This window comes from Glycine max, chromosome 14, assembly GCF_000004515.6.
Source record: "Glycine max cultivar Williams 82 chromosome 14, Glycine_max_v4.0, whole genome shotgun sequence".
Classification (NCBI taxonomy): Eukaryota; Viridiplantae; Streptophyta; class Magnoliopsida; order Fabales; family Fabaceae; genus Glycine; species Glycine max.
Genome location: NC_038250.2, coordinates 36,221,290 through 36,232,428, shown reverse-complemented (window position 1 = coordinate 36,232,428; position 11,139 = coordinate 36,221,290). Strand labels below are relative to the sequence as shown.

Below are 11,139 nucleotides of genomic sequence, written 5' to 3'. Positions count from 1 at the left end.
TGCTAATTAATATTTTCTCTTCTTATCACTAATTTTTTTCTATATTCTATTTTTTTTCTCTCTCGTGACGTCTTTGTTCTTATTGTCATTGTTTGTAAGGCTTTAACACGTTTTTAGCCTCAACTACATGGGTTAAACATTTTACTATGTAAACTCTTCAAAAAAACAAACCAAATATCAAAAAAGAAAAAAAAAATGACAGCGTGTGAGATAACATTTGTAATCTCAAGTTCTAAAGAAATAGTTTAGTTTGTCTTCTTTATAAATATATTTTCTATTATACGTTCTTGAATCATTTTGAATAACAAATGATTATAAGTATTTTTATTGAAATTGATACTTATATATTTATTAAATGAATTTTAATTATTATAGTTCACCTCTCCTATTATCAAAGTTTGTCTCTTCCCCGACCCACACAACAATAAATTAGTAAAAATGAACCCTAAAAACTTCCCCTGAATAAAATTTAGTTACTAAAGAACTTTTAAATTTTGAAAAATTTCTGATTATCCTATTATTCTCTATTTAATTTTCATTCATTTTTTAATCCTTTACATTAAACAAAAATAATTTATAAAGTTGGTCTCTCATCAGGAACAAAGGTATATATAACTTTGATAATTTATAAAAACTACCAACAAATAACATTTAATTAAAGACTAATGTTCGGAAAATTTGCATATTTTATAACCTAAAAAATATCCAAACCAATTATGAGTTGTTATTCCTTCTGCCTTGTTGATTACACAGAGAAAAAATGGGACCTGAGAGGACCACCATGCATGCTTAGTACATTTAGGTATAGTTCACTCACCATAGAATGTTCTGCAACACATGATAATTTTGAGCTTTCATATTTATTGCCAACCAGGTATCTTGCCCCATATAACAGCATGTGCACCTGACCCAGAACACACTAAAACAGCCAACGCAGTCATTTTCGCAATCGATATCCTTTCACATTATATGTTGCACAATTCAGCTACAATACGTTCTGCTAAACCGAGTTCCAAAAACTTTATTAGCTATTATTGATATATCTGGTAAGCAACTTTGTGCGCAACTTGCTTGTATTATTAAAAGTTACTGCAACAAAGGGTTAAATTAAGAACTTAACCTAGTAAAACACAACATACTACCACATTGGCTCATTTCTTTAAAGGTTTTATACATACATCTCTCTTGTTAATGCTTCAAATTTTTATGTTGTTACAATTCTATGAAAATCTATACTTCTAATATAGAACAGTAAATTCCTCCGAACATGTGGTCAACTGATACATCATTGTTCTAACTTAATAAGTAGTATCCAGATTTAGTTTTGGGTATGTAGTTAGGTAAACTATTTGGAGAAAAAATTTTGTTGTCCATAATAGTTTTACCTTGAGTAAAATCGTCTCCTATAAAGGATATCTGTCATTTATACTGGAAAATATATATATTAAACAGTAAATGGAGAAAACTCTAAAGTAGTGTTTGTGGAAGAAGAATACAGGAACAGTCTACATCTTTATCAGTAATACTGTACGTAAACAAATGGGAATTTCCGTATCCAAGATACAGCACAAATAATAGAGGACATAAAGAGTAACTTTAAGTAACTAGTGCTGCAATGTTCAAAACATAAAAAGAGAATTGAAGAACAGTAGCAGAACACAGACCTCATCATCATCATGTCAAGCAATGCATTAACTCTTTTTATCTTGTTTCTCAACATCTCCTTGATCCCAGCCACCTCTGCTCTGAACCAGGAAGGTCTCTCTCTACTTTCATGGCTCTCAACATTCAATTCCTCAGATTCTGCTACTGCTTTTTCATCATGGGATCCAACCCACCAGAGTCCATGCAGATGGGACTACATAAAGTGTTCCAAAGAAGGGTTTGTCTCAGAGATCATAATAGAATCCATTGATCTTCACACCACCTTCCCTACACAGCTTCTTTCTTTTGGCAACCTTACCACTCTAGTCATCTCAAATGCAAACCTCACTGGTGAGATTCCCGGTTTGGTGGGAAACTTGTCATCATCAGTGGTTACTTTGGACCTCAGCTTCAATGCTTTATCAGGAACCATTCCATCTGAAATAGGGAACTTGTACAAACTCCAGTGGCTGTATTTGAATTCAAATTCCTTGCAAGGTGGAATTCCATCCCAAATTGGAAACTGTTCGAAGCTGAGGCAGCTGGAACTGTTTGATAACCAGCTATCTGGCTTGATTCCTGGGGAAATAGGCCAGTTGAGGGATCTTGAAACCCTTCGGGCTGGAGGGAACCCGGGGATTCATGGTGAAATTCCAATGCAGATATCAAACTGCAAGGCTCTAGTTTATCTAGGCCTTGCAGACACAGGGATATCAGGGGAGATTCCACCAACTATAGGAGAGCTTAAAAGTCTCAAGACACTTCAAATCTACACTGCACACCTCACAGGTAACATCCCACCAGAGATTCAGAACTGCTCAGCCTTGGAGGAATTGTTTCTCTATGAAAACCAGCTTTCTGGAAACATTCCCTCTGAATTGGGTTCCATGAAAAGCCTCAGAAAGGTACTTCTGTGGCAGAATAATTTCACTGGAACAATTCCAGAAAGTTTGGGAAACTGTACAAGCCTGAGAGTCATAGATTTTTCTATGAATTCTTTGGTTGGTGAACTTCCTGTGACTCTCAGTAGTCTAATCTTGTTGGAAGAGTTTCTTTTGTCTAATAACAACATTTCTGGAGGGATACCTTCATATATTGGCAACTTCACCAGTCTGAAGCAACTGGAATTGGATAATAACAGATTCTCTGGGGAGATTCCACCTTTCTTGGGGCAACTGAAGGAACTCACCTTGTTCTATGCCTGGCAGAATCAGCTCCATGGAAGCATACCAACAGAACTCTCCAACTGTGAGAAACTTCAAGCAATTGATCTTTCACATAATTTCCTCATGGGGTCCATTCCAAGTTCACTGTTTCATCTAGAGAATTTAACACAGTTATTGTTGTTATCAAATAGACTTTCAGGTCCAATTCCTCCAGATATTGGCAGTTGCACCAGCTTGGTCAGGCTAAGGTTGGGATCAAACAACTTCACTGGCCAAATTCCACCAGAAATAGGCTTTTTAAGAAGTTTGAGCTTTCTTGAGTTGTCAGATAATTCACTCACTGGAGATATACCCTTTGAGATAGGTAACTGTGCTAAGCTAGAGATGCTTGACTTGCACAGCAATGAGTTGCAAGGAGCAATTCCTTCCTCATTAGAATTCTTAGTTAGTCTTAATGTCTTGGATCTTTCTGCAAACAGAATAACTGGCAGCATTCCTGAAAATTTAGGCAAGCTAGCCTCTCTAAATAAGTTGATACTCAGTGGAAACCAAATCACTGATTTGATCCCTCAGTCACTTGGTTTCTGCAAGGCTTTGCAGTTGCTTGACATAAGCAACAATAAAATCAGTGGTTCCGTTCCTGATGAGATTGGTCACTTGCAAGAACTAGATATCCTCTTGAACTTGAGTTGGAATTCTTTATCAGGCCTCATCCCGGAAACCTTCTCAAATCTCTCAAAACTTTCCAACTTGGACCTCTCTCACAACAAGCTCTCAGGGAGTCTCAGAATACTGGGTACTCTTGACAATCTATTTTCTCTTAATGTCTCTTACAACAGTTTTTCTGGTTCTCTTCCTGACACAAAATTCTTCAGGGATCTTCCTCCTGCTGCATTTGTTGGCAACCCTGACCTGTGTATTACCAAGTGTCCAGTAAGTGGACATCACCGTGGCATCAAGTCAATAAGAAACATTATCATATACACTTTCCTTGGTGTTATTTTCACTTCAGGATTTGTTACATTTGGAGTAATGTTAGCTCTCAAAATCCAAGGGGGGACTAACTTTGACAGTGAAATGCAATGGGCTTTTACTCCATTTCAAAAACTCAACTTCTCCATCAATGACATTATCCATAAGTTATCAGATTCAAACATTGTGGGAAAGGGTTGCTCGGGAGTTGTTTACCGTGTGGAGACTCCGATGAACCAGGTTGTTGCAGTGAAGAAGCTGTGGCCACCAAAGCATGATGAGACACCAGAGAGAGACCTTTTCGCTGCAGAAGTTCATACCCTTGGATCAATAAGGCATAAAAATATAGTGAGACTTTTAGGGTGCTACAACAATGGAAGAACTAGATTGCTCTTGTTTGATTACATATGCAATGGGAGTTTTTCTGGATTGCTCCATGAAAATAGTTTGTTCTTGGATTGGGATGCAAGATATAAGATCATTCTGGGAGCAGCTCATGGATTAGAATATCTTCATCATGATTGTATCCCTCCAATCATTCATAGAGACATTAAGGCTGGCAACATCTTGGTAGGTCCACAATTTGAAGCTTTTCTTGCTGATTTTGGCCTTGCAAAACTTGTTGGTTCCTCAGATTATTCCGGAGCTTCTGCAATAGTTGCAGGTTCTTATGGATACATAGCTCCTGGTGAGTATATATAAATACATTGATTTTCTTACAGCTAGTTCATTTTGGTAGTGTCCAATTAGAAACACATTCCACAATCTTACATTAAAAAATGTGTCAAAATAGACGTACTTCAAAACCCAATCTGTTCAGACTTAACTGTCGATCTTTTTTACTCCTTAATCTTTCTTCTAATAAATTAATGAAATCACATTTAAAAGTACTATTCTTCCTCATTTTTGTTCTGTCCATTTGTGTTTATATCCTACCTCATTGAGAAAATATTATTCTGTACTATGAAGTAATGAATTCAACTTCGATGGTTTATTATAAAGTTACTTTCATAGCACTATTCAACTTAAGTGTCACATGTTTTGTTGGCTAGGTGTATTAGACTGAAACGAAAAGAACTTTTTTCGAATCTTAGCTGACTAATCATGCATTATCCTACTAACTGCAGAATATGGATACAGTTTAAGGATCACAGAGAAGAGTGATGTGTACAGTTTTGGTGTGGTTCTCATTGAAGTCTTAACGGGGATGGAGCCAATAGATAGCAGGATTCCAGAAGGTTCGCACGTTGTCCCTTGGGTTATCAGGGAAATCAGAGAGAAGAAAACAGAATTTGCATCAATTCTAGACCAGAAACTAACACTGCAGTGTGGAACACAAATCCCTGAGATGCTTCAAGTGCTAGGTGTGGCTCTCCTCTGTGTGAATCCATCCCCAGAAGAAAGACCAACAATGAAAGATGTAACAGCAATGCTCAAGGAGATCAGACATGAAAGCGTGGATTTTGATTTTGAGAAGTCACATCTTCTACATAAAGGTGCTGTCACCAATCCAAAAGCTGCAGTTCAGTGTCCAAGCTTCTCCAGATCTTGTAAACCTCTAACTGAATCACCATCTTCTTCAGTGTCACCACATTAATTACTAGATTAGTTTCATTTCTGTTTTTCCTCTCTTAATTTTGTAGATTAATATTTATATCTGATGGCAATTCTACATTGTAATTTTTTAAGTTAAAGCCACTCACATAGGTTAACTATGTCCTAGAATTGCTGTCAATGTAAAGTGCTACTCTTGTTTCATCCTGATTCCAATAAAAAACAAGAATATATCTTCAAACTAGTTACACCTCATAAGTTAGCACTCTGTACTCTATAGTCTATATATCTTCTATTTCTTGTTTTTATATTTATATATTTTTTCAATTTATTTTCCCACTATGACATTGGTGCAAAGCATTCATCGGTTCTGTCGATAACTAACCTTCACTAAAGAATCTGGCTAGTTACCTTTAGTAGGATCTCTTCTCTCAATCACAGTTTTTCCATCCACAAACTCGAAACCAAATTCTTGCTTCGGACCAACGATTCTTTCAATATATTCGTCATCTAATTGCTATACGTAAAGGTGCTGTCACCAATCCAAAAGCTGGTGTTCAGTGTCCAAGCTTCTCCAGATCTTGTAAACCTCTAACTTAATATTTATATCTGATGGCAATTCTACATTGTAATTTTTTAAGTTAAAACCACTCACATAGGTTAACTATGTCCTAGAATTGCTGTCAATGTAAAGTGCTACTCTTGCTTCATCCTGATTCCAATAAAAACAAGACTATATCTTCAAACTAGTTACACCTCATAAGTTAGCACTCTATAGTCTATATATCTTCTGTTTCTTTTTTTTATATTTATATATTTTTAAAATTTTTTTCTTATTATGATATTGGTGTAAAACATTCACCGATTTTATCAATAATTAATTTTTACGGGAGAATTCTGACTAGTTACATTTTGTAAAACCTCTTCTCTCAATCATGTATTTTCCATCCACCAGACTCGAAAACAAATTCTAGCTTTCGACCAACAATTCTTTCAATAAAGTCATCATGTAATTGCTACACATTTATCACAATCCTCTACAATCGAAGAAAAAAAATGCTTTAGGAGAGTCTACTCTCACCAATCTAAAAGCCTGCTCTTATGACAAACCATGTTAAATGAAGTGAACACTGAACAACAGTTTCTTATATCCAATGAGCATTGGCAATTATTACTTAATAGATAAAGGAATTGAGAAAAGTCAGGTGACTGTCTTTTTTCCCAGCATAAAGCCTAGAGAACGCAAATCATGGATAATAGAAGCATATGGGCCACCATCTTTTCACAAACGTGCCCAATAATTTCATTTGTTTTGGTATTGAAAAGATCTCTCAATCTTCTAGTCATGCGATTGGATAAAATCCTAGGCCCCACAGATAGTTTAATGGATATCTTGTCTCCCACATTAAACAATCCTAATTTTCCCGTACACAAACATCGAGAATGGAAAGGTAAGTAGGTAATTGCCCAAAAATATATGTAATTTATAGTAAGTACTCAGGGTTCTCAGGGTTCAACTGCTACGCTTGAAAACCCAATTATAAACTAACATGTTGAGGTTTGATTGGCAGATAATTATGTCCATAACCATGTTCCTTAAATATGTGATTAAATTTTTTTTAAGGGATTAAAGATTTAATCTTAGATCTCAGGGTCTGGATAAATTAGTTTTTAGTCTCAAACTCTAATAGAAAATACTCTTAAGTTCGAAAAAATAAACAATTATAAAAAGAGTGTGCTTGTGACACTCAGATTAAAATTGAGGTAGTAGTAGTTAGTTAGAGTGAAAATGAACTAATTAGTTTTGTAAAGTATTCGAACGTAACTTATCCAATAATCAAGCAAATTCATTTTTTATCCTATTTCTCATTTATTTTGATTCATCATATCTCTCTTTTTCTATTTTCGTTCACAATATATTTTTTTTCCTACTATCAAACAGACTATTAATATTAGTGTTAAAGAGGTGTACTGATGATGTTGAAAGAAGTTGAAATTATGTCATCATCATACATAAAGTATGGAATCCTTCCATCCTTTAAGCAATATAGTGAATATGAACACAATAAAATGAGCTACCACAAATCACCATTGATGTTTTATATTAGACGATGTATTATATTGTCCACTCATCATTCAATTTTCACGGCCTTTATAATATGTCTAACAAAAAGTAACAGTTAAGATTATGCCTACTAAATATGTTAAGATTATATCATCATTAATATGGCTATTTTCTATAGTAGAAAAAGTTGAGATCTTGATTTGCCCTAAAATATCAACATACACATCATATCGATTTATATGCCTTATTTGTTCACATGCCAGTCAATAACTAAATTATCAAACTTTTAATGTTCATATTTTTTCCAACACCTTAAAAAAAATCAAAATGTTCAATGGAATCGAAATCATGATTTTGTTGTACATAACACAACAAATTTATGATATCGATGTATATTATGGGGTTGAAAAAAATATATAAGCAAAAATATAACTTCATTGTATATGTTACACAATGAAATCATATTTGTGTAAAAAGGCATTCTGGAAATAATAAAAAAGCCACCCATATGAATAACGAGAATAACAACTCCCTTGTAAAAGCAAAGAGTGCTGCTAGGTGCACCCAGCATTTTTGCTGGTGCACACAACAGTTGATGCAAAAATACCTTTGTACCCCTGGCTTAATTTAAAAAAAAAAGGTTCATCTCTCTCCCTCCCTCCCTCCCGTGTTGGCCTTCTTCTTCCTCGTGACCCCTTACCATTTTTTCTTCTTTTTGCTGGCGTGAAGTGATTTCAGTCACCTTCCTCACCCATGACCTCATCTAAGTCGTGTTCTTCATCGTTTCGTTTTCTTTGCGTGAAGTGGTTGCTGGTTTCAGAAAAGCTTGACCTCGGTCCTCCGCGCCGCGTTCCCGCAATGAGCATCGTCTTCTTCCTCCGCGTCGGGAGTCTGTGTTCTGCGATCATGGAGCTCGTTGGTGTTGAGTAGCCCAGGCATTTTGAGGGTCGTGTTCTCCCTCTGTGTCGAAATTGTCGAGGTAAGCAGCTATTTGTCTTTAATTGATGGCGTTTATATTTAATCCGTAAGTGTTTTATAGGTGATCCGTAAAAACTGGTTAGCAGAAGTGAAGATTACGGATCAAGTTGATCCGTAAGCTTCTTCTGGATCAACTTGATTCGTAAGATGTTTGATGAAACTTACGGATCAACTTGATCTGTAAGATGGTTAATGAAATTTACGGATCAACTTGATCCGTAAGATGGTTGATGAAAGTTACGGATCAAGTTGATCCGTAAGTTTCATCTTTAATTTTTAAAATTGGGAAATATTTAAAAAATAATGAGTTTTTTTGAAATTAGGATTTAGGGTTAGTTTATAATACTTTGAAATTTGGGGGATTATTTGTAGAATACAATAACATTTGAATTTGGTGTCTTTTTGTTTTGAAATTTGCAGGTTACTGATTAAGTTGGTGGATTGAGTTTCTTTCTCCCAAGGTGTTTGTTTGAAGACTGAATTGTATGTACTTTATATATTATAGATTTTTTTTTTCAACATTGTGTATTACTTTGGTAGAAGATTAAATAATACTTGTAATTTGGATGATTCTTATTAGATTGTTGTCACAATTTGGTTTGTCAATTTAGCAAGAACATTGTTAACTGCGATGTTGTATATTGTATTCTTGGAACCTATTGGGGCTTTTTTGGGTTTAATTAAATTTTACCATGGACACTACATTTTTGGTTTACTATGCACAGTATATTTAGTTCACAACAATTTGGTAATCTTGGCCTAGTTCGAGTTGTAATTGAAGGCAATCTCTTGTGAGGAATGTGTGTCCCATAAAAAAAGCTTCTTAAACATGCTAAACCAACCCTTCTTAACCATTTAACAATATCACATGGACCAACTTCAATTTCTGTGATATGAGAAAATTCTCATAAGAATCCTCTCTTATATGGCGGATATTTTGGTGTTTAGTTATTTAATGGTCCCAGGTCAGCTTGAACAAGTAGATGGGTGAAAGCATAGATTTAAAAGCATATACTAATTGTACAGTGTTAGACTGAAAAAAATAGGTGATGAAAAAAGGTGCATTGGACAAGCCTTTAGGTCTTGAAAAAAGGTCTTGAGTCTTGACCGCTTAGTGATGTAGATGTTTTAATATTATTTCCAAGATTAGTCTTATATCTTCTATTATTACCAATGTCTTTTGTAGTTGTTGCTGTCATTTAGAGTAAGTAGTGGAGCAACCTAATTGAGTAGCAAGTTAGGAAAATTGTTTTTGATACAAAGATTAAAGTTAGCTAACATGCAAGAATTTGTTAGACCTTTGTTTGGTAAGAAATTGTTTTTGATCCAAAAATTGAATGAAGCACTTATATGAAGCTCGATTTGAGCCAAAATGTTTGAGGTTGAGTGTTCTTTGTCTATTATATGATAGCTTTTAAATCTAAACATTAGACTTGTCCTAAAAAGAAGGAACAATGCGCAGACTTTGTCATAGAAGTAAGTTGTTATAGGCACAAATAGTTGTTACAAAGACCAAAACATGCACATGAATAAAAACTTTGGTTTTGAGAGTAATTTTAACATTAATGCACACAAATGATGAATGTGATGCAACATCCTAGTATTTTACATTCCCATCTTATGAAATCCTGACAACTTTTAAAATAAATAATTGAGTGACTGACAGCCCTACATTCAATTAAATGCTGACAACTTGCACAACTTTGAGTCAATGAAATTTGCGTTAGACCAATGAAATTTGAGTGAATGAAATCAGTGATGGAATTTGCAGTACTCATCAGCGAACTTTGAGTGAATGAAGTCAATGAAATTTGCGGTCAATGAAATCACGTTATTGGCAGAGGTGTGGGCAAAAGAGATCATGATGATTCTGATGATGCTCTGTAGCATCGACGACCTACCACACCCGCACGGAGGCAGCGAGTACCTGTGACTGCGGTGCACGATGAGTCAGTGGTCCCTGAGCCATATGTAGAGGCTGTTGTATTTCCGGATGACCCGATGGCACCAGCTGATGTAGAGGACATTGGGGCAGACATTCCTGCAGACATAGGCACGCAGGCTGCTGAGGATGAGCATGAGGGATTTCCGGGTGGTCCGAGTGACCCATCCGTGCTGACCCAGTATGCGGATCACGTTGCTTGCAGCATATGGACGAGAGAGGTATTTATAATATTTATTTTTAGTTACTTGTTAAATATACTTTATGATTGAAATTAGTTTTCCTTTAAATGATGATTTTAACGAATTTTGCGTTCCTTTATACTTCAATTCATGAGCGTCCTGAGTTAAGGTTATCCTCTCACGGGAGGAAGGTCCATAGTTTAGGCAGGCCTATCCCTGCCATTGAGGGACTAGTTGCTGGGATAGGACTAAGTCCTCTAATCGCGTGTTCGATTGACATTTGGCAATCAGGGACTTTTGTCCTCGTTTGTCAAGCGGTGGCACCGGGAGACGTCTAGTTTCCATCTCCCTGTAGGAGAGGTGACGATCACACTGGACGACGTCTCCTCGCTTCTGCATCTGGCCGTGGTTAGTGACTTGCACGCCTTTCAGCCCTTGCACATGGATGATGCGGTTCAGATGCTGGTGGACTTATTGATGGTCTCTGCAAAGGCTGCCAGGGCTGAGACAGGGCAGTGTCGTGGACCGTACATACGCCTGCAATGGGTACGTGATATCTGCGAGCGCCGATGCCAGACAGGTCATTAGATAACTGCAGCTCACGCATATCTTCTTCATCTTCTGGGTTGCACTTTG

General features: G+C 36.1%; 1 protein-coding gene across 2 annotated transcripts; it reads left to right on the top strand.

The window, feature by feature from the left end:
- The first annotated feature begins 1,098 nt into the window (after positions 1 to 1,098).
- LOC100814382 (LRR receptor-like serine/threonine-protein kinase RGI2) lies at positions 1,099 to 5,647 on the top strand. 2 transcript variants are annotated; one of them, XM_006596220.4, is made up of 2 exons: positions 1,099 to 4,470; positions 4,923 to 5,048. In XM_006596220.4, the coding sequence occupies exons 1-2, from the start codon at positions 1,677 to 1,679 to the stop codon at positions 4,925 to 4,927; spliced, it is 2,799 nt and encodes a 932-aa protein (XP_006596283.1). In that variant the 5' UTR covers positions 1,099 to 1,676; the 3' UTR covers positions 4,928 to 5,048. The 2 variants fall into 2 exon arrangements, with proteins under 2 accessions (XP_006596283.1, XP_006596282.1); XM_006596219.4 differs by having other exon boundaries at positions 1,104 to 4,470; positions 4,910 to 5,647.
- The last annotated feature ends 5,492 nt before the right edge of the window (positions 5,648 to 11,139 follow it).

Bases quoted from the DNA above. Each gene is read 5' to 3' on its own strand.
- LOC100814382 (XM_006596219.4), top strand. From the start codon at position 1,677: ATGTCAAGCAATGCATTAACTCTTTTTATCTTGTTTCTCAACATCTCC. The intron at 4,471-4,909 runs GTGAGTATATAT...TACTAACTGCAG, and splicing joins TTATGGATACATAGCTCCTG to AATATGGATACAGTTTAAGG.